Below are 23,946 nucleotides of genomic sequence, written 5' to 3'. Positions count from 1 at the left end.
CGAAGCTTATTGTGTTCCGAAGTAGTATGTTAATTAGGCAAACCAATACCTATGTCCTTTACAAGAACCAGGAGTTTTTCCCTATACTAACATTCCATTCATCACCTGGTTGCAATCCTTGTCGCAGTCCAGTGTGATATGCTTGGCAGTCTCTTCAAACTGATTAGTACTCGTGACCTACATGAGTTCCACTTCTGGCCTTCTTTGTAGGTCCTTCCGCTGAGGAAGGGGTGGCCAAGTTGCCTCTAGGGCGCCCGGCCACCCTTGACTCAGCCTCTTGACCGACATTTGTGTCTGGTTTTTCACCCATCTCTGGTCTCTTGGGTTTTTCTTTTTGCCCCTCCGAAATTCTGCAGGGTCAAAAGCCTTTCTCTCCCAAGAAGTTTTGCCTAAATGGTCACCCTTCTTTGTGCAGTGGTGAGTTTTGGCCTCTCCACCCACAAACTCGTGACCCACGTGAGTTCCACTCCTGGCCTTTTTGTAGGTCCTTCCGCTGAGAGAGGGGGCGCCAAACTGCCTCTAGGGCGCCCGGCGCCCGGCCACCCTCGACTCAGCCTCTTGACCCTCATTTGTGCCTGGAGTTTCGCCCATCTCTGGTCTCTTGGGTTTTTCTTTTTGCCCCTTCGAAACTGCCCTGATGGGGGCAGATCCCGTGGGTTTTGAAGGCAAGACAACTTCTGGAGTTGCCTTGAGGTCCATTTTAGTCGTCTACTACGACAAGCATGGATACTGTGGGTGAATTCTGGTTTTCAACACATTCTTGAGTATCATGATCGACTCAAAGCTCCCCCAACCCACAGGGGGCTGGCTTCATAACTATGATCCACAAATTTCTATCAAGAATATAGGAAACTGAAGAAGAACAAACATGAATGAATCTTGGTTTTCATCTCTTTATAAACTCGTTTCTACCATTGAAAACTGTAGAGTATAATTTTTGTTGTGAATTTGCTAGTTATATTTAGTTATTTAGTTTTTCATATAGTTATGATAGTCATGTTTCATGCGGTAAGGTGATGTAAAGGCTTAAGTTTATCAATGGATCATTTCATTTAAAATATTCTTCCAATTATCATCCCTGTCGATCTGAATCAAGAAAATTTTGGTCTGCATGGCAAAAATATTAATACAATTATCTCAATGAAAAAAATAGGGACGAAGGTAAAATTTGAGCCGGTTATACTGATGAAACTTATTGCATGTAGTATACCGGTACTTATTGTATGCGTCCCGTGACTTATAGATAGACAAGGCATGGTTCGCGGGTGATATTCCTACTTAAAAAAAACATACGCTCCAGAGTACTTAGATCCCTAGATGGAGGAAGCTCCCTACAGATGTTCGATGTTATTGAACGGGTAGTATTGTAGTCTAGTGGCTCTCCGCCGATAGGCAAAGCTACATGACCCGGACTGTAGGTACACAGATTTTTGAACACATCAAATTAATACAATTACCCTGAGTCATCTTTATCTTACTAATACTTTACCTTACCTTACCTTATATTTTTAATCACCTTTCACCTTATTACACTCGTAATAATTACCATACTAATTACTCAATTATCAAGTCTTTACTCATTCTTCAAACATACCAAATTAATTCAATTACCTCAAGTTTATCCGAATGTGATGAATTTCTAGGTGAAACAAATAGGGAAGATAAGTATTCTCTGCTGAATCTGAGCAAGCTGCACACTGAGCTGTGTGACGTCATTGAGCAAACGAGTCGAATTTTCAGCGGCCAGATATTTGCAGCCATGCTACTGTTTTTCGTGCACATGATTGTGCATCCGTTCATAGCGTCGATTGTTATTATCAAGCCGTCGAGTATCAAATGGCTAACTATGAGTTACATCGCAAACCACTTCACCTTCCTTTTCGGAGATATCATCAGTTTGATACAACTTGTTGAGCCTTGTTCCAAACTGTCAGATCATGTAAGTGCAAACTTTTATGAAGGTCTATATTTCTTTTAACTAGCCTACATAAATCAAAAAGAACATTTTTAGATGATAAAATATAGAGTATTTTTTCATCAGTAAAGCTGCCTAGTCTAAAACAACTAATTGCAATTTTTTCCCTTAAATAGTAAGCTGAATAATAAGATTTGTAGTTCTCAAAAGCACTTCACTCGACTTCCAAATGAATATTATAAAAAGCAATGTTTTCCAATATATGAAGCTGAATAATAAAATTGTTAATTATCAACAGCACTACTCAACTTCTAAATGAATACTATAAAAAATGATAAGTTAACTGATTTCAAATAAAGATATCTCTCTTTAATTTTTGTCTGTGGTATGGGCATTGTCGGACACCTTTAACATCAAATTGTGTATTGTAAATAAGAATTTTTAAATGAATAAAATATGGAAACAATGAAACGGTAAGCCATCCTTGATATCATTCAATCGGATTGTCGAATAAATCGTATTTTTAATAATATTGTAATGTTTCATCCTAAAGCAGTCTTTTGAATTTGTTTTTAAGGCCAACGAGACGTCAACAATCGTATGTAAACTTTTGAATCAGAGGATTCCTTCAGGCACAAGAACTCAGGTTGTAAACATACTTATAATTATTTTTAGTTTTACCCCGTACATTATATATTCAATTATTATTTTTCATTACACAATGCATCTCTATACAGTAAACAAAATACGGTTTACAGGTTTGCCTTTATAGTGAGATTAATTTTAAAGAACTGTCAACATTCCTTATGACCATCCAAACAATGCTGACAGTATAAGTGAAACTGCGTGTTTTGCGCCAGCAGTAAAATTCAAGTCTTAAATGAAAACTTCAAGATTTAAATATAAAGCTAATCAGTTTTATTACTACAACCTCCAGTGTTACAATATCCTGATCAGTTTTAGCACTTTCATGAAAAAGAATAAGTATGAAGTGTTTATAACATAAATTGTTAGATCAACTTTATACTTTGTTTTGTTAGAGTTTGAAAAGTGAGTTTGAAAAGAGTTTATAAAAGCGAGGGATGAATGGTTGAATCAAAAGTTGGTGCTTCATTTACTAACAGCACAACAATTTTAACTGATTTCAATCATTTTGGGCTAACAAAAAAGTGTAGAAACCGAACTAAAGCTGTATGGGTTCTGTTATCTTTCATAATCATCATAAATGTTTTCAATTACTCAAGAATAAGTCTGGAGCTTCAGTGGGTCTCAAACTTAGAAAGCTTAACAGTATTAGAATAAGTTTGTATTAATTACATTTATTTACACTCCATTCATGCCTATTCGTCTTAAGCATGTACAAAATGTTTGTCAATATTTTCGGTATAAAAAATATGTATAATGTCAATTTTTTTGTAGCTTGAAAGATTCGAAAGACTATTGTACCACGGAAACACCGAACTGAGAGTTTTTGGAATGTTTTCTATGAATCGACCTGTTATCATGGGAGTGAGTACTTTTCAATCTGAAATTTATATTTTCTTCAACTTAGCAAATTGGAGCTAGTGTACTGTATTTTTTGCTGCTGACGGTTCCCCAAATCGTCTTCAAAAGAGAAGATGAAATGAATGGCTGATAAATAATAATTTCTCTGATTGCCAATGAATTGCAACCAGAGGACTTTATTGACAAAACATATACATAATTATTATATTATACATACAAAAGTTGCTACTAAACTTAGTTCTAATTATGATAGCCCACTATAATAATATGTGTCAGGGTGATCATAGAAACAGAAATAATTCAACTATTATTCTATCATGAAAGTGATAAATTTGTGTAATGTAGCCGATTATTTGACATGAATTTTCACAATCTGAGAGTATCCATTGTTTAAAAATTAAAAGTGTCGACGACGGTGAAAATTCATGACAAGTAAAATTGGACTAAAAATGTATGCCTCTTGGCAGTCGGTTACGAGGACGGGACCTGGAACTATCCACAGCAGATAATCGGGCCCGGCCCTACCCCTCTGTTCCGAGACACCATTTTCCTGGTTCAGTAAATTATCAATTTTATTAATATATTTTATTATTTATAGATTTTTTTATTATTCGTAGATTTTTTTATTGAAGGCAAATCCTGTAATTATTATTCTCTTGTTTATTTAAAAGGTATTCTTAATATTTTATTTTAGTTTCGACTTTAACTTTTGAGTTTTCAATTAAATTAATTCGATTATTTAGTTCCCCAATATATATCATACATATACATTAATTTGTTTAACAAAATAATTTGGAATTTGATAAATTTATTAGACCGTTGAATTATTGATCTTCATTCTATTATAAATACTGAATCTGCAGTCATATACTGTATACAGTACTTCAAAATAATTTTTATAATAAGATCGCATTCAGAGGGAAATTTTGAGATTTTACATTTTTTTTGTCTTATTTGAGAGAAAGTATCGCATTCATGGAAAATCGATAAATGCTCTTTGAAAAAATATCTGTATTTTCCAATTTATCGACTCATTTATTTTCAGGGTATCGGTGCGGTGACAACGTACCTAGTGATTTTGGTTCAATTCTTAGAACCAGGATAAGGAAATAATGGATTTCTGATCAGATATGTCATTAGAAATGTCCTCAACTGATGGAAATTCTCTGATATAATCTTTGATGGTCGATCTCTTGAATTATTATTAACAAATTAACTGATGACTAAATGATGAGGATTAATGACTATGTAGTTGTTGGTACCTAGTTGATAGTTTAATCATGCTTGACAATTCTCCTCATTTGAAACATTTTCTCATTGTTTACTTGCCAGTTTCCTGGTGATTGAATATGTGGATATAACATGTAGGCGATAAAATCGATTCTGATATTTTTTCTACTCAAGTCTTCTTACGATGAAAAATACATCCTAAAAGCTCTGATATTCATTCATAATCAATCAATAATAAACCACTTTGAATTGAACCATTGTACATCACATACTATTCCAATTTCTTCTTTCGCATATTTTCTAATTTTCTTTCATGACTTATTCATAGAACTATTGTAGAACTTGAGTTCTCCAAGCTTCTCATGTTTCTCTTATGTGTATATTCATAATAATTTCTAATGATTATGACAGTAATATTATATTTGTACTGAGAATAAATGTTTTTTATTTCAACTTGAAACTTAAGGCACTTATCAGGCAATTGTTATGGGTTTAAATCATTGACATCCAAGCTACATTAGGTGAAAAAGTATTCTTTAGTGTCATTGTTTTCATTCTAATAAAACTCAAATATGAATGATCATTTCCAACACGTGGCAAATAAATATGAAATATCATTCAAAAAATGTGGTAAATATGAGACGATTTTAGAATTTGAAAATTTTGCGAAAAAATATTGTACCACACAGAAATAAAAATTAACAAAAAGAAATACTCACTTATTGGAAACAAACTAAATACGCACGGTGTGAAAACTTGAATCTGAGTGTAGTCTTTGAAAATGTGGCAAATGTAAGGAGATTTTTCAAATATTTTTTCAAAAAATCGAACTCGAGAATTTAAATTCAGCAACCATGCCTCCTATAATTACACCTATCGAAGAAATACCCACTCATCGTGAATCTGGGTTTGAGACTGATAGAAAACTAAATGTTGAAGACAATACTCGCAGAATCCCTTTGAAGTTTCACACGAAACTGCTACTTTTATTGAACTCGTGTTTTGGGGTGATGACGTATGATGAGGATTTGATTCAGAATCACCTCAACAATTTGCCATTCAAATTCTATTGCAAGTGTTCTCAAGTAATAAGTTCCATTTTGATAACCACCTATGGAGCAAAGCTTTACCAGTCGACCGGCGAAATCTACACAATGGAGGACAATCCAAGTATTGTGGGAATCGCTGTTTCATACTTCAGAATCATTTCCATCATCAATTTTCTTGTAACTTCTTCTCTAAAATCATTGGAGCGTTGGCAAGAATATGTGGAAGTTATTGAGAAAATAAAACAGCTCAACACACGTTTAGACGTCAGGTTTGTGAGATCAGGACAGAGAGGTGCAATCATTATGATCGGGATCTATGTGATGACAAACGGTATACATAAATTGTTTTCAGTGCTGAAGAAGCCTGATGAGTTTTTCTTGATACCGATCGGTAATATGATGGTCTTCATTCTTATAGTTTTTGAGCTGAATTTGAGGAAACTTGTTCTGCACTTATGCACTATGTTTGATGCTATTAATACATCATTGGAACACTTTGGAAAGGAGCGTTTTATCAATTACAATCACAATGTTTATTCACATCTAGGAGGTGAGTTCTATCAAATACTCGCTTGTTGCTAGATTTTTCGCATATTACTGTAATATAAGTTGAATTTTTAAAAACACTTATGAAGTGAATATGCACTTAATATTGGTAGTGACGATCGTTTCGACCTGGTGTGGGTTATCATCAGACTCAGATGGTGACCCAAACCAGGTTGAAACAATTGTCACTACCAATAGTAAGTGCATTTTCACTTCATAAGTGTTTTTAAAAATTCAAGTTTTATTACATTTCATTAGTGAAAAAGTATGGATATGCAACAGAGTACTACTGTATAATATAATGAAATACTTTTGCAACACTGATGACAGTCATTATTGTATCCTTAATATGACTTTCAATGATGTTTGTGCCAAAACAAAGTTTACCATTTCTTGATATACAGAGTTTGTTATTTTCAAAACAAACTTCAATTGGGTCAAAATGAGAATCGAAGGCTTATAGAGGTGGCACGATAAAACAGCATTTTTATCTCTAGGTTGAGCACTACTGTGTCTAGGCAAAATAATTCTACACTGATTTCAAATTGTATCAGTTGAACATTTTTTTGGTATTCTTATTGAATGACTTCTCAACAAATATAGTTATCAACGTTTAAATCCATGAAATCATTGATAATTCATGAGGTTTTGATAAAAGTTGCATTGCTTTACAAGTGGCTTTAGAGAGCAAGCTGCACTTCGCACAGTACAGGGTCAGTCTATTTAACAATTGAATATATTTTGATTGTCAATAAGCTAGTAGCTAGTGCATGAAGCTTGCAGCTCAATCCAACGCAATTATATTATTCGAATTCAACTGCTTTAACCAGGATAACGTTTTTAACAGGAACTGAAATTGAGTATCACAATAACCAATAAGAAAGATAGACCCTAACTCTCAATGTTTTTACAAATTCACTTCGTCAAACTTTTTTTAGGAAAACATAAACAAAATTTGAGCATCACACAACTGAGTGATTTGCACAGAGAACTGTGCGGAGTTATTCAAGATGTGAGCAACGCGTTTGGAGGCCAAAACATATCTCTGATGTTCTTTCTAGTCTTCTACATCACTTTCTGCCCTTACAAAATTTTCATTTGCTTTCTGAAGCCCACAGAGGATTGGGAATACATGGAAAATATTGTAATTCTCGTTTGCTGGTGTACTACCTACATAGCGATGCTGTTCATCCTAATTTTGCCTTGTTCTTCAGCTACTAGTAAGGTAAGTGGGTGGTTTGAGTTGACAGATTTCATCAATGACTTTTTCACTCTCCAAAATAACGAACAATTATTGTTGTCAGAATTATATTTCAGCTGGTCAATTACTGTACCATTATTTTCGATTCAAGTCATTTCGAAAAAATGTAATTATGGTCCTTCAATTTTATAGAGTACCTATAATAATTGACGTGCCTTGTGATTCTTACAAAGCGTACAAAAAAGTGCACATTCTCTGCATCATAATAATATACCTATAATAATAGATACAGAAATAATTGAAAAATCATTTTCCTCGAATAAATTTGTATTAGGCATATATGACAAAAAGAGTTGGGCTTGGACAATAATATTTTTCTTTTTTCAAATGTGCATTTTATAGTGGAAATTATGATTTTTTCAGGCAAACAAGACCGCAACAATTGTGAGTAAAATTCTAACGATGAAAAACATGTCACCACATAACTATTCTGAGGTAAGAATAAAATTATGGATTAATAATTTTTAACAGTATACTTTTCACTTGAAGCCGATTGAATTTACAAGTAGGGATTGAGTTGATATTGTTATAATACAATATCCAATTATAAAGAATGTTATACAATTTGAATTATTTATTTTTGTTTTAAATTAGATAATATAATGATATATTAAATACATAATAATAATATTCTATTTCGATATTTCAAAAATTTTAGCACAACTACAGAAAATAAATCTACTTGTACTTTGATGATGAAAGGGGTTATATCTTTTCTTGATTTGTGTAGCTTTCAAATTATTTAATTAAGTGTGATGATACAAATTTTGTAATGATGAATAAAAAATTGGTTCATTTTGGCAGTAATCAATTTAGAACAAACTAAATGATTATGCTTTGTGCTGTTGCAAGATCAATGAAAAATATATCTGTTACTTTATGAATAAAAATCCTTAGCATCTAAATACTAAATTTTTTGCAGCGACTTTGCATACTTCTGCATGAATGTTGTTAATATCCTAATTAACAAATATTTATCATGTTTTAGCTTATTAACACTTCAAGATTCATACAATATTTGTATGATTTTTTCAGATGGAGAAATTCTCAAGACAACTTCTACATCATAATACAGAGTTCACTGTAATGGATATGTTCACCTTGAATTTGTCACTAGTTACAACAGTAAGTACTGAATTGCAATGCAAGTAAATGTACGTAAAATGTAAGGTAAATGATATATTGATTTGTTCCTTACGAAATACTATTCGAGCCTATCATATCATAAGGTAGATAAAGCTGTATATCGAGTTATTCACGTTTACATCAATCAGGATTTTTGACGCTGAGGGTTTTTCAAGATTTGGGATTGAACAAAGACGATGGTTTAATTTTCAGTTTTTATTTTAAAATGCATTATATAAAGTATATTAATAAAATCAAGTTACAAAGAGTGGAACATCTAATACATATTGTTCCATTACGATTACTAATACAAAGAGAATTAGTCTTTTTTCTAATAATTAATTTTAAAAATAGTAACTTATACATAGAAAATCTTCAGGTGGATATGAAATAATAAGCTAATGATAATATTAGAGACTCTTACTTTTAATGATAAATGAAAATCACTAATCACATATAAGATTATTTAAAAATTTATTCTTTTTTCTATTATATAAAATTTTAAAATACCTACAAGTTACAAAAATATTATTTTGCCTTTTATCTATAAAAAAGGTGATGAATTAACATTTAAAAGCTATTGAGTTTGTCATGGCATTCAAATGTACAGTACAGTACCAGTCGAGATAAAACATGACGAAAAACCTAAAACTACCAATCGTATATGTTTATGCTTCCTACTACTAATAAGGCTTATGAAGTATGTATTTATCTATGTGAATATTATTTCTTCTTTGAATAGTTGAGATATTTGTAATCGAGGTAGATGTGAAAAAGCTTTTGAAATCGGTCAAGTCTTGAAAAGGTTTGCTATGATTCATTAAATTATACTTTATTCACTATAAAAAGGAAGCAAATATTTTCTATGTCTCAATGCTTATATTGATGAAGCTTACTGTACGATGTGATAACATTATAGATTAATACACCTCAGTATAATATTGTGAGACAAATATTTTTATGATCAGATTGCAGGCTCAGTCACTACATATTTGGTCATCCTGATACAATTTGAAGATACATTCTTCTGAAAATTTTCTAAGAGACTAGGATAACAATAAGAGATCAACCAGTATAATTGAAAATGGTGAGTAAGTACGTAGAATAATCATAGCGTTACAGTATTGTTGGAGGCATTTCACTTCTGCTAATCAGTTTCTAATATCTAACACAGAAATCTACTTATATTATTTATCAGTACTAATGAGAAGGAAAATCCCTGAATGGATCGTTCATTTTTCAGTCAAGAAAGTTCGGTTTACAATAATCAGTCATTGAAGTATAATATCAGAATAAAAAATATGCATGGACAAATTTATCCATATTTAATAGTTTATCTTGAGATGTCAGACGTGAATAATATAACTATCGCACATATATTTTTCATCTTGATTTCCATTATTAATCTATAAAATCTGTTTCAGTCGTTTATCGGCGCTGAATACGGTAACAAATTATGTAGTCGAATTCTTTCATAAGAGTTATGGAAAAAAGTTTGGTACAAATTTCAAAGACTTTGATTTCAACTTGTAGCACCATATCTTTTCTTTTTCAACCATTTAGTACGGTCTCTAGCACCAGAAAATATACCATAGAAAAAAATGTAACTTATTAAGACCTGAGAATAAAACTTCTTATTTGGATCCTATATCAAAATAAAACCCGTAATCTACAATAAAACTTATGTAAAATAATAAGGTGAATAATAAAATAATGATACAGTAAAACCTGAAATAAAAATATCGAATATGACTTGCATTACTTTCTTTCGGTCAATAGAAGTCGCACCGGAGTTTTCGGAACAGGAACCAGTCTCAGAATAATATCAGTTTCGCAGGTTGATACAAGATGGAAATTGGTTACAATCTGAAAAACACAAAAGTATTAATAAGTGATTCTCTACCTGAAATACATAAACAAATAATGAAGATTTATTTCATGATAAGAGCGTTCATAGTACTATAGTAAGCACTTTTGAACAACTAATTACGACATAGCAGTCAGGTATGAAGTAATGATAAGCAGTTCGTAATGGAATCAAACATTGAAGACTATAATAAGGTTAACTTTTAAACTATCAGCATTGGTTAAATGAGAAGCATTTCAAATATTTATAAGGAACAGCATAAAGTGAACCTCACTATAGGCAAATGCCTACTACCTGGAACTTTTAGCTCAGAAATATTCAGAATACTGTAGGTATCTTCTCCCAATCTAGAATAATATTCTTGCCAATCCAAATGGAGATTTCCAATAAGATCCTCGTCCATTAATAAAGATGGAACAGTCAATTATGATACTCCAGACGGAAATATTTCTTCTACAAAGAATTACTAGTGATTCTTTAGAATTGAATTACACTTCTACAACATTACTTGCACATTATACCTTTTATTCAGAGATCACATTGTATAATATTAAGCTTATATAAAGTATATAATAAAGATAATATATTAAAGTATAGTAAATTAAATATCATAGTACCGTCTCAATATTCATTCAAATACTACATGCTTCGAACTCTAGTCATTTTCAAGTGTGAATGAAGAAAATAAACAATGTTAAATTAACTTTTGGTGGTTAATACTACCACCAACTTTGAATATATAACAGTATTAGTTATAAAACCAGGAGAGGTGGGACCTTCCCGCAAGGGACTCCCCCCTCCCCCCACCAAACAGAATGTTTTTATAGGCAACTGTTTTTATAACAGTATTAATTCATTCAACAGAATATTCTTTCAACAGATACACAATACATTCCGTCCTTGAAGCAGATACGGCACAAGAAATTAAATGGACATATTGTCAGGAGGCTATACTTTTTTAACAAATAAGGTAGAAAGCTTTACTCATTCGTCTGTCAATACAACTTTTCATCATCGTTTTTATATTCAACTGCTGTTATAACAGTATAAGTTCTTCCAACAGATATACTCAATACAATCAGTCCTTGAAGCAGAAACAAGAGATGAAATTGACGTATTATATTGACAGGAGGACATACCTTTTTGACAAACAAGGTCATGAGAGCTTCACTCATTCGTCTGCCAATACAACTTCTCAATCCCATTCCGTAGGGCGTAGAGGCCGACGCATCCAGGACACCGGTGTACCCAGACGGCTTCGTCTCATCCTTCAGCCATCGTTCAGGCCAAAACTCATCTGGGTTTGGAAAATATTCTTGGTTACGTCCACTGGTGTAGGAGGACATCACCAGCCATGTCTGGAAATCACATTCATCATTAACTTTACTACATATTTACATAATCGTTTTTAATAGTAATATTGTACTTATAATTTTAATTATAAGTATTATTGTACTTATAATAGTAATAAATACGAAGCTTGTATACCTAAACCAAATAAAAGTGACTTCATGAAATTTTTTTCTTATTTAGCTCAAAAGTTCTACAACCTGCTGCCCTTGGAGATAAGGCAGTGCAATATACGATCAAGGTTTTTGAGATATGTCAAGAGATTCGTAATGGAATGTGAGAATATAGATACCTTTTTTAGAATTCTCATGTAGCCTTATAGACTTGTATATCATAATATTGCACAATATACTTCGAAGCTAAAATTGATAAATCATCGATACTCTTATGTAATTTGTGTCACTTCATATGCGACTGTCGGCCTCAGTAACTACATTTTAGCGCTAGTTTTTTAATCAATTTTATATTACCATCTCAAACAGGTTTAGTATCTCGAGATGCAAATACTCAGTTGGCATTGCATTTTATTGTGTAATAGTATTTTCCCATGTTGTGAATTTATATATTATTGTAGATTTTATTTACACAGAGATTCTTTCGGATGTTCTGTGTCGCCATAATACCCAATCTCACTTCCTTGTAATTGTAGTGCATTTTATAAGACGGTATAGAATGAATAATGTCAATTGTATCAAAAGTATAAGACAAAGATTTCTAGCTAACTGAAATTAAATATAATATCTATTATAGTCAATACAGAATACTTGTACTGCATTATAATTATAAGACATGCATTATAACTGTATTGCATTATATAAGTCGATACACAATCAAAATGTGATTTGCGTCAAAAACAAGGAACGCGATTTTTATCCAACTGAAATAATAAAATATCAATCCATTTACAAAATATGTGATGAGTTATCTCATGAATAAGTGCACGTTTTGTGTAAGTTTGTCACAGGTGGATTAATAGAGAGAATCTCCTTTCATGTCTGAATCATTAAACGTTGAAAATTTCCACTCCTCTTATTTTCATGAGTAGGCCTATTATATAAAAAGTTCCCATATCTCTGTGGTGCCACTCTATTGTATCAATTGGTGGGTGTATCCGCTACTCAGCAGATTGAAATAAAAATCGCTCTTGAAGTCATTATTAGATAATTAACTGAATTTATTTTGTGTTTTATTTATTCTATATATTTTTTACATGTTATCTTCATTGTATTCACGTTTTTAATTCACTAACTTGATTGAACCACCTTACCTTAGCAGGTACACGATATCCGCCGATGATTGCGTCATCGGAAAGTGATCGAGCAATGAAAATGGCGGCTGGGTAGAGGCGCAGAGTTTCGCGAACAATGCCTCGCACAAGTGATGCGTTGTTGGTGTTTTCAGCGAGTTTATTCTGTACTTCAACATTTCTTCCCAACTCGTAGGCAATCCAGTGAATTGTGTTCGACGTCTGAAAAAAACAAATTTTAAGCAATACCGATTACGCGTTTGTTCAATTGAACACAGCTATTTGAAACATGGTATTAGAATAATAATCAATATGCCATATTAAAATATGATATCAACCTTATGTTTCTAGAGCATTGTTGTTACTCTTCTTCATTATTTGGAATGTACTAACTATAAAAAATAACTGGAAAAGCTTTAGGTAAGGCTTGTACCTTACCTATATTATCAGAACATTCGTAAATAGAAAAATTTATGTACATTCGTCAGTAGTGATAGTCATGTACATTTGTCAGTAGAAAAATGTATGTTTCTATGAACATTTTTATCAAATTTGTTCCGTTTCTGCTCAAGAAAATCTGAGGACTTAAAATATAGTCCGAATATTTCAGTCGTTAGCCGACTGAGAGAAAAAGTTCTCAATAAACGTTGTAGGCCGTTTCTTTCTGAATCCAATGATGTATATAGTTTGGGGGTTACGACCATAGATGCGGCTGTGGGAGGGGGATTAGTAGCACTGTTACACTGCAGCGCGGGCCACCCCTATGACCAGTGCGCGTAGCGGCCTACCTATCGCATCGCTCCTATTAGTCTATGCATCCAAATTATGTATTTCAGGAACGTAAAATTATGTATTTTTGGTCGCTGAACACGATTTTTCAACTCTGAAGCCTCAATAATCAATGGTTCTCATCATATTTTATAAATTATGGTCAAAATTACAAAGTTCATCTCATATGTTAAACCAGATTGGTTGAATAATGTGATTCTCAATCAATAGAAGATGAATATGTAGAATATCTAATCGAGAATGAATATTTTGTTTATTTATTGAATTGATCACTTCTGAATCGTCAATTTGAAGTGAATGAATAAGTTAAACAATTAATAGGCGCCACATTTTTTGTTTTGTCAACAAGTTTCTTGTCTTGTTTTTGACAAATATAATAGGTGCCACATTTCTTGTTTTGTCTAGACGACTCGTGTCCGCGCATGTATCTGCCTGTCCGTCTCAATCTATTTACTATTTCACTATACAATAATCAGTAAAGTCAGTATTGAATCAAGCGTTGATGTGAACAGTGGTGCCGCCTCTATTCTAAATATTTCGTGATTCGTAGAGTTAAGAGTTTTGTGACCGATCTGTGAATAAGTTTGTGTTGTGCAAGGTGAGTTATCAATGTCTTTCTCAATCACAAAGAGAGTGAGGGTGTTTGACAAAAGATTATGTGCTATATGTCAGTTGGAAAGTGATTGCTTATTAGTTGAAAGACCCAAGCATACAAGCTTTGAAACATTTCTTGATGCTTTAAATAGTAGGAAGGATGAAGTGACCGAGAGATTGAACCCGTCTATTGTAAATAACGAACTATATTCTCTTAAATGGCATAGAGCATGTTACAGTAGTTATACTAGTAAAATTAATGTGATAAGATATGTTTCGAGGGTGCATAATTCCACCGAAGAACCAATCAATGTTGTTGCTGAAGATGTTGCAACAGGTACGAGAACCTGTGAAGAACGTCCTACAACTAGAAGTGCACTACCAAAAACAGACTTCACTAAATGTATTTTTTGTCAACAGTCCACTAAAAAAAAGGTTTCCACCTTATATAGAATTTCTGAAGTAGGCTTGGCTCAAAATCTTCTTGATGTTTGTAAGTTTCAACAAGATTCTATTTTCACCCGATTAAGTACATGCTCCTCAGTAAATGATGTATTTGCTGCTGACGTGCTATATCATGATATTTGCAAAAAGGAATATTTTAGAATACACTCAAAGCAGAATCTCGACTCACAAGAACTACCTGTAAATCCGTTAATTTCGCGAGCATTTAACGATTTGATATGCGAAGTTGACCCAAAACTGGAATATCAATGTGTTTCTTTATCATTCTTATCTTCCCGACTAAAGGAAATACATGGAGATATTAATAACATCAGCGTTGATAACCGATTGATGAAGAAACTCCTAATCGAACACTATGGAGATAAGATTCTATTCTCACACCCCAAAGATCAGTCAAAACCTGTACTAATATTCAAAATTGCTGTACCGGTGGAAGATATTGTAGATCAACTTGGATCAGCTAAAAATGATACAGTTAACAATTTCATCGACCAACTAAGACAAGAAATTAAAGATTTTTCGTTCAATATGAAAGATTTTGTTTGTGATGAAGTAGCTGTGAAACAAGAACTTGAAAATTTCCATCTACCTCAGACCTGGGAAACTTTCCTTATAAAACTTGTTAGGTCTGGACGGAATGTATCGGATCAAACTCTTAAGAAATTCAAGAGTGTCTTCATGGATGTATTTCATATTGTCAATAATGGTGAATTCACTCCTAAACATGTTGCCCTAGCAGAAAGTATACATCATTTAACAAGATCTAAACTCTTGATCACACTCTTGAACAGACTAGGCCACTGTATTAGCTACAAACAACTTTCTAATATTGATAACATTTCTAAGTCTAATTTGATGAATAATGTTAGTGGCGATGTTCCTATTCCATCGAATATTCTAAAAGACAAGGAATCGTTTGTGCATGGGGCGATTGAAAATGATGACTTTTGTGAAGAAACTTTGGACGGTAAAAGCACAACACATGTAACAGCTATGGTTCTCTATCAAACAAAGAATTGTGAAATAAACTCTGTGCAACGTGAGCCTACTCTCTTGTCTTCAATACATCTTACCGATGTGATGGAACAAAGTTTAACATGCCAGAATGTCATGAAATTCGTTCCTCAACTTTAGACGGTAATGTGAAGGAATTGAATATGGAAGATTACGGTTATTACAAAGATGATTCCGGTTTTATTCTTCCATTATTGACGACAAAACAGGCAATGCCAGAAAACTTGATACCACCTTGCAAATGCAAAAAGTGCTTTAAAGGATGCCAATGCAGCAGCAAGGGAGTGGCATGATGTATTTACTGCAGTTGCTATGGATCTACGTGCAGGAATACATTCAACTAGTTCCTGTTAGAACGGATTGAACGAGAATACCCAGTGGATGAATCAATCAAAAGTGAGTAAAAGATCATTATAATATTACTGTTTAAGAATCCAATTTCATTGTATATATTTCATTTTTCTTTTCAATCTATATTAACTCGAATCGATTATTATATTGCATATATTGACCATAATTTATGAAATATGATGAGAACCATTGATTATTGAGGCTTCAGAGTTGAAAAATCGTGTTCAGCGACCAAAAATACATAATATAACGTTCCTGAAATACATAATTTGGATGCATAGACTAATAGGAGCGATGCGATAGGTAGGCCGCTACGCGCACTGGTCATAGGGGTGGCCCGCGCTGCAGTGTAACAGTGCTACTAATCCCCCTCCCACAGCCGCATCTATGGTCGTAACCCCCAAACTATATACATCATTGGATTCAGAAAGAAACGTCCTACAACGTTTATTGAGAACTTTTTCCTCTCAGTCGGCTAACGACTGAAATATTCGGAAAATAAAAAAAAATCTATACTCAAAAAATACATTTTTTGAGATATTTTATTTTTTTACGGAAAAACTATGCGGTCTATCGTAAAAATGAAGAGGACCATTTTGAAAGCTTGTTATAATTAGATAATATTAGAAAAAGGGTCAAAGCTGTAATATGAATGGTTGCCGCAGGAGAGGCGATTATATAAGCGCGCGTTTTTTACAACTTACCCCCCTCCCCCCCAATCTCTCGACCACCCTGGGACGTGACGACATCGAGTTTCATATACACTAAAGACCCCCCAACAATAATCCGAAGTCAAATTCTCTGCCTCTCTCATGCATGCTCAATGTAAGCCAGCGCCTGGACTAAGTAAATTTAAATGAGCTATTACTAACCGTGTCACTTCCTCCAAGAATCAGATCGACTACGACTCTGACAACATTATCTTTTGGGATGTCCTCATTCATCAGTTTTGCGAGAAAACTATTCTCATCACACTTCTCCATCATCGTCTCTGTCAAAACTTTGCCTGTGAACCAATATGTATTAGAAATAAGAATAATTGTATTCAAAAATATTGGTATGTCAAAAGTCGAATGATATATTCTGTGGTACTGATAAATGTAACCAATAATACCTATGTTACATAGTGAAAATCTATATTCTCTGATTTAGTATTTTATTATACGAATATCTTTCAATCCTAAGAGTGAAATTGAAGTTTTCATAAACTTTTCAGTAACCACCGAGTGACGACTTTGAAAATGTAATTACTATATTATAGTCAAGGTTAAAAACCTTCAAGCTAATATCGCATAGACGTCTGCCCACTCTTAAATTCGTCCTGAGGTAGCCAATTAGGCAACAGATTATGTCACACGTAGTCTGCCTTAGTCTGAATAACTCCATATATTTGGAACAACAGTGAAAATCTGAAGCAAAATTCAGATTAGATTCTGACCTGATTCTTATTTTTATCAATGTGCTTACTTTCAATGAATATCTAAGGGCGAGACGTTCAGAAATCAGCTGACAATCCGCCAATCGGAGAGCTTCCTGCTCTGCCGACTCGTCTGAAAACGCCCAATGTGGTCTCGCCCTAATAATTATATAGTGGGGATGTTGGTACAGAGCTGCTCGAAAATAATTGGAAAATACCATATTCGAGTAAAATAACAAGAAACTCATAAGCAACAAACCTAAATCAAGTGCCGACTTGACATAATCGACGAATCTTCTCCAAGCCGGTAAATTCAAGAATGCCGACAACTTAGCAGGCAGCAATTGCAGATTACAGCTTTCAACAAAAATGAGATGGATGAATGACGCAAGCTCCTCAATGTCTTCTTGGAACAATTTTTCATAGTCTAGATACGTCGATCCCATCATCGACGCAACAAAAACTAGAAAACAAACAATTCGATCCAGATATCAAAATTCAGTTAAATGAGGGGGCCTTGAATCTATTTGCAAAATATTTAACATTCAAATCAATAGATAGCAAACATCCATAACTAAAATTCTTTCAATGTAGCTCATATTCCAAAAATGAACAGTTAATGTTTTAGTGAACAAATTGCATTTATTGACCGAACGAAGTGAGGTCTAAGATTCAAGTCGACGGTTTGGAATTTCTCTTAATGTTTAAATGTTTATATGTTGCGCATTTACGGCGAAACGCGGTAATCGATTTTCATGAAATTTTACAGGTATGTTCCTTTATTAATCGCGCGTCGACGTATATACAAGGTTTTTGGAAATTTTACATTTCAAGGATAATATAAAAGGGAAAAGGAGCCTCCTTCATACGCCAATATCAGAGTAAAAATCAGACTATAGAATTATTCATCATAAATCAGCTGACAAGTGATTACACAGATGTGTGGAGAAGCCAGTCTATTGCTGTATTTCCATAAGGTCTATAGTTTCAATCAGGTATATGTGGATGAGAATACTACGTGAGGTCTACTGTTCACAGAACTACTAGTTATAATAGAAATTGGAACAAAATCCATAAACCTTCTCAAATTCGTCACGATTACCTGTGAAAATTTTTCAATAATTCTAGACGATTCATGATGCTCAATGAATGGGATAATATTTATTATTTAGCGTTTGATATTTTTGTAAAATTTTAAAAATTTCATACTGTTATAAATGCACGTGAAGGGCTGCTTATGTACTGTATTGTCTGGGGTCTAGCTACAGTGAAGTTGTGCCCAGTTAGGCACGTCTTTCACATTCAAATATGGATAAATTTATTTATTGAAGTTTTTTTTTTTAATGGGATAATAGATTAAATGAAATGTCAGGTGGCAGGTTAGAACGGTTCATAAAGTCTCCACTAAAGTCTAAAAGTCTTCATAAAGTCAAATTAGGCTACCGTATTTCTGTAGTGGAACCACACATAAATAGTTATTTGTATATCTAGAGTGAAAAGTACGACTTTTTCTCCCTGAGGGAAAAGTTTGAAGCCCGAGGCGAAGCCGAGGGCAACAATTTTCCTGATGGAGAAAAAGTATTTTTCACTCGTGATGTACACAACATTTTTCCTCCATCTACATTTTTTTATAGAAACTGCAAATAAAATCATTTTAATAACTTACGTATAGGTGACAATGTTTCCTAACAACATAACCTAAAATCTAAAGCCTAAAAACTGGCCGTCTGATTGGCACTGCCGATTGCGCTATCTAGCAAAAGTTGCAACAATTATATCAGCTGGGTGTCTACCAAAAATGGCTGACTCCAGATGACGCGGTTCAGATTTGAATTGCAGATCAAAAATATTTGTTGGCTGGTATTTTGAATAGAATAAGATATTTTAAAAATTGTATAAATTTTTATCGTCTACTAATATTAAGAATATAATATCATTCAAACATATATTTCATGAGTTGATCAAATTTATGGTTGTGGTATTGAATTCAGTTGACTCAATGACAGACACCTCTTTATGCTTTCTTATCTGAGCTTAGACCTTCTAACCTATTATAATGTAAGTTTTTAAAATAGAGATGCTTCCCATGTTATTTAAATGGAGTCACTTTTACTCCCTAGGGAGTTTTTCTGTTTTTTACTACCGAGAGCGAAAAAGTGACACTTTAGTATTATGTTTCAGGGAGTAAAGTAAGTACTTTAGCCAGTAGGTGGAGGAAAAACATATTATTGTAGGTCAGATCATTTATTTTATGATGAAACTTACATGATATAGATAGTTTGTAGAAGCAGTGTTCGTCAACCGTAAACTCATTGTTGATGTGCTTTTGCCAGTCGTTGATAAATTTTGACAAAATATGGTCATGGACATCTTCCAAGCCCGCATTCGGATCAGATCGCAATAGAGACTCGTTCAAAATTCTCCTATGCAATCTCCATTCTTCATCATCCCTGCAAACAAGTGAACAATGTAACACTATTCTCTTACGAATTTACTAACAGTATATGGCTATCTTTACCATGCCTGGGAGATAATTTGAAACTGCTTTTCATTTCTTGAAGATATAAGTATTTCCAAGCAGCCCATTAAATCCATCATTGTAGTAAAATGATAGGTCACTCCAAAAATGTGTGACTGGTTATTCATCAGAATGAAATCAGCTAATTAAAATCGAAAAGTAATAATATAATATAATAAACTATTGTATAAACTATATAATAAAACGTGACATTTTGCTTCAAATGTACAGCACTAATCTATGCATGATGTAATATTATAGTATCACCACAATAATAAACATTACTACCGTAATGTAGGTACGTTGTTTCCATTGATGGTTGGTGTTTCATGTGGCCTTCGACAAAACCAGAAGCAAAAGATTTGAGTGAATAATTTAGAAAAAGTTCAATTTTGGAAGATAAAAATAAATTAAATGATTAAACACAGAATAATTAGGTCACTTACATGAAATAAAGTCCTCTTTTACTGCCATATTTCTCATTGTACAAGACCCAAGGCTCTGGCAGGAAATGTTTCGGGTGCTTTCCTTCAAGTGAATAGATTGTCTTGATAAGTTTTGGATCGGACACGAATACAGCATCAACGGGTCCTATAGCCTCTTTGAATATTTTTCCCAACTGTGTGTGGCGTTTGTCAATGTACAAATGCAAGTACTCGCCGCCGCCAGCAGCAATCAGAGAGAAAAGAGTGCCAACCACAGGCAGTCCCATGGGAGAAGGTGGTTCATCGGTTCTTCTATCGATATCAATCAACTTTCCAAGAGTTGATTTGAGAAACGTCAAAATCATCCTGAAAATTCAACAAAAAATGTTGGTAAAATAGAAAAATATTCTATATATATTTCTGAGATAACAATGAAAGTTTTGACTCATATCGAAATTTATCAAATCAATAACTAGAGGCCTATAGCCTATGTACCTAGTAGAATAAATAGGCATATGCAAAATGGAGATCAATTAAATTATGACCTTTTCGTGGTTGTACAGTAATCTATTTCAGGAAAGAGTTCAATCTTTAATTCTCATTAAGTCATATAAAATGTTTTTCAAGAGCAAATAATGCTCATCTAACCTAGAGTTTAGTACTGTATAGCATCTGGCATTATTGAAATAAATTTGAAGGAAAAAAATAGTGAAGACCTTTTAGTATGTTTATCATTAATTCTGTTACATTCTTTCTGTCCCCTGTTCGTTGGGGGAGCTTTCAGTCGAACATCGGACTTATAATTTTTTTGAAAACAGAATACACCCACAGTATTCCTGCTTGTCGTAGGAGGCAACTAAAAAGGACCCCCCCCCTTTCCAAAGCCCTTCTCCTTCTAAATATGCTTTGAAAATTTTCAATTTTAGAATGACACTATTTCCATTGACTTGACTGTGTACCATTCTTTTTTTATATTTCTATGTGTCGGCCCTCATTGGCCATATTTTAACTTCTTTCTAATTTCCTTTTCACTTGTGAAATCTGACCCAAGGTGTGAAGTGGATCGTGCTGTTGGGTGGATGGCACCAAGCCTTTTATATGGTGTCTCCTGCAGGATACCAGGCGCCCACCTGTAGTATTTAGTCTTGCCTGGACATGTGGGGCTCTGTCTGGGTCGACTCTACTTCCCTTGCTGTTCGTGGGGAACCACATGAACAAATAAACCAAAACCAAACCCCAAGGCAACTCTAGAAGTTGTCTTGCCTTCAAACCCATCGGGATGTTTTCCCCTTATCAGGGCAGGTTCCTCAATCTGAAATTGATGCTTCAGGAACACAGGAGGTTCCGTTGCACTCTTATGTAGAGGCTATCAACATTGAGAAGGCTTCTACTGATCACAACATGGATGACGTAAGCTCAATTACACCATTCCAACTGGAGAGGGACTCTCACAACTCCCAAAAAGCAAGAATCCTTAGGAATGCCTGAGAACCAAACCTCACCACTGCTCGAGGAGAAGGACGGCCATTGAGGTAAAACTTCTTGAGAGAGGTTCGGCTTTTGACCCTGCAAAGTTTAGGAGGGGCAAAAAGAAAAAACCAAGAGACTTGAGATGGGTGAAACTCCAGCACAAATTTTCTTTCCCTTTCCGCTTTCAGCGGAAGGTCCTACAAAAAAGGCAGGAGTGGAACTCACGTAGGTCTCACGAGGACCAGTCAGTCTGAAGAGACTGTCAAGCATATCACACTGGATTGCGACAAGCAGTCAGGTGATGAATGGAACGTTGGTAAAGGGAAAAAAACTCCTGTATCTTGTCAAGGACACAGGTATTGGTTTGCCCAACTAATTTACTTGGGACGCACAATAAGCTTAGGTTGACATGTGAGGTTCTTTGAACCTTTGGATCCTTGAATCCGTCCCTTCAAACATAACATACGGTAAGCTATAGAATTAACTAGTACTCTTGTAATGATTTAATCAAGTTACAGTTCATGTTTATAATATAAAATATTACAAGAAGTACTAGTTATTTTCTGTAATATTGACATTTATGTAGCCCCATTAGAATACTTTAGGCATGTTGACTTAACAGCCTAGTAGAGTATAGTGGGGCCTTCGTGGAATAGAAATGTCCTTCTGATTGTGGTTGTGCCCCTATCTACCTATCTCAGAAAAGATTCAAGTTTATGCTCAATGTTTGAAATTAAAGTTTTGCTCGCATTAAGCTGGGTTTACACCAAAGTTATTAACAAAATGTTACTAACTTTATCCTTATAGATTCAATTACATTGAACTGAGCTTGACAAACACATGGTCATCATGTGTATAATAAGATATGTTCAATCTAATAAAATCTATAAGGATTAGGTTAATAATATTTTGTTATTAACCTTGATGTAAACGCAGCTTAAAGCTCTTTAAAAAATTATCTTGAAGAGGGAGAATATTAAAAAAAATATAACGCACATGAGCCTCATTCTCACATCTAACCTAGATTGAATTTATAATAAAAATAAAAAAATTATAGCAAAATCAAAAGAAAAGAAACGTAAAAATCTTACATTTCTTCAAATTCAAATACTGCCAAAATGTTTTAAAAAATAGGTACCTAGTAGAGCAAAGTTTGCAAAAAGCTAGAAAAATGCACAATAGGTAACCTCAACTTCACACGAAGCTAAAATACTTCAAAAAATTGTGATGATTGTCCAGAGTTTATAAAAATAAATCTAGAAGAGCCCATAAAGTAGCTTTTATTAATATAAAAATGACTTCAAACTATTATGATAATTGCTTTTTTATAAAAATAAATCAAGTTCTGAAAAGTTGTTGCATAGGTAATACACACCTCAGAATCCACTGTAGGACAAAGAAGATCTTTTCCAACGGAGCCATGGTTCAAAGTAAACTTCAAATGATTAAATTCAAAAAGAAACGTTTTTGACACGTGCGTATCTGACTTCAAACAGGTAGCGCCTTCAATTTAATTGACTGATGACGCAAGCGTATAATAATGAACAGGTGAGGCAGGTGGTAATGTAAAAAATTTGCTTGCAGTTTCCAAGAAGTGAATTATCAAAGAGACCACTTCTCAGCGTGCTCTGTCTGGAAGTAACTTGTAAAATCTAAATTGCTCGAATTACGAGTAGACGACAGTTCAGCGGGGTTTAGTCAACCAATGCGGTCACTTTGAATTTTTGATTTATCAATATATTTCACATACTTTTTAAAGTTTCTTGGCTGTCATGTAGGGAAATCTTTTCCAGAAAAGTGCCAAAAAT

At 33.7% G+C, this 23,946-nt stretch overlaps 3 protein-coding genes across 3 annotated transcripts; 2 read left to right on the top strand and 1 right to left on the bottom strand.

Annotated features, from left to right (window-relative positions):
* Window positions 1–758: 758 nt before the first annotated feature.
* LOC120353240 (putative gustatory receptor 28b) lies at window positions 759–4,585 on the top strand. The gene is made up of 5 exons (XM_039436167.1): window positions 759–1,418; window positions 1,644–1,939; window positions 2,493–2,561; window positions 3,335–3,424; window positions 4,467–4,585. Exons 1-5 carry the CDS (start codon window positions 1,403–1,405, stop codon window positions 4,524–4,526), a joined length of 531 nt encoding a protein of 176 aa, XP_039292101.1. The 5' UTR covers window positions 759–1,402; the 3' UTR covers window positions 4,527–4,585.
* Window positions 4,586–5,471: 886 nt separating this feature from the next.
* On the top strand, window positions 5,472–9,719 carry LOC120353239 (putative gustatory receptor 2a). Its single transcript, XM_039436166.1, has 5 exons — window positions 5,472–6,250; window positions 7,185–7,471; window positions 7,871–7,942; window positions 8,543–8,632; window positions 9,601–9,719. The coding sequence occupies exons 1-5, from the start codon at window positions 5,506–5,508 to the stop codon at window positions 9,661–9,663; spliced, it is 1,257 nt and encodes a 418-aa protein (XP_039292100.1). The 5' UTR covers window positions 5,472–5,505; the 3' UTR covers window positions 9,664–9,719.
* LOC111064359 (cytochrome P450 315a1, mitochondrial) lies at window positions 8,830–23,742 on the bottom strand. The gene is made up of 8 exons (XM_022352075.2): window positions 23,514–23,742; window positions 20,690–21,034; window positions 19,991–20,175; window positions 17,985–18,188; window positions 17,181–17,314; window positions 13,117–13,317; window positions 11,639–11,857; window positions 8,830–10,498 (listed from the first exon to the last, which is right to left on the bottom strand). The coding sequence occupies exons 1-8, from the start codon at window positions 23,558–23,560 to the stop codon at window positions 10,391–10,393; spliced, it is 1,443 nt and encodes a 480-aa protein (XP_022207767.2). The 5' UTR covers window positions 23,561–23,742; the 3' UTR covers window positions 8,830–10,390.
* Window positions 23,743–23,946: the final 204 nt, after the last annotated feature.

The sequence above is a fragment of the Nilaparvata lugens genome, chromosome 10, assembly GCF_014356525.2.
Source record: "Nilaparvata lugens isolate BPH chromosome 10, ASM1435652v1, whole genome shotgun sequence".
Lineage (NCBI taxonomy): Eukaryota > Metazoa > Arthropoda > Insecta > Hemiptera > Delphacidae > Nilaparvata > Nilaparvata lugens.
Note: the sequence above shows the minus strand (reverse complement) of the source record. Positions and strands in the feature narration are given on the sequence as shown.

What these genes read in the sequence shown, in the direction of transcription:
- LOC120353240 (XM_039436167.1), top strand. An exon ending in GTTCCAAACTGTCAGATCAT is followed by an intron (nt 1,940 to 2,492) that starts GTAAGTGCAAAC and finishes TTTGTTTTTAAG; the next exon opens with GCCAACGAGACGTCAACAAT. An exon ending in ATCGACCTGTTATCATGGGA is followed by an intron (nt 3,425 to 4,466) that starts GTGAGTACTTTT and finishes ATTTATTTTCAG; the next exon opens with GGTATCGGTGCGGTGACAAC.
- LOC120353239 (XM_039436166.1), top strand. Translation starts at nt 5,506, where the DNA reads ATGCCTCCTATAATTACACCTATCGAAGAAATACCCACTCATCGTGAA. An exon ending in CACCACATAACTATTCTGAG is followed by an intron (nt 7,943 to 8,542) that starts GTAAGAATAAAA and finishes TGATTTTTTCAG; the next exon opens with ATGGAGAAATTCTCAAGACA. An exon ending in ATTTGTCACTAGTTACAACA is followed by an intron (nt 8,633 to 9,600) that starts GTAAGTACTGAA and finishes TTTTATGATCAG; the next exon opens with ATTGCAGGCTCAGTCACTAC.
- LOC111064359 (XM_022352075.2), bottom strand. Translation starts at nt 23,560, where the DNA reads ATGGCTCCGTTGGAAAAGATCTTCTTTGTCCTACAGTGGATTCTGAG. An exon ending in AAAAGAGGACTTTATTTCAT is followed by an intron (nt 20,176 to 20,689) that starts GTAAGTGACCTA and finishes ACTTGTTTGCAG; the next exon opens with GGATGATGAAGAATGGAGAT. An exon ending in CTACAAACTATCTATATCAT is followed by an intron (nt 18,189 to 19,990) that starts GTAAGTTTCATC and finishes TTTGTTTTCTAG; the next exon opens with TTTTTGTTGCGTCGATGATG.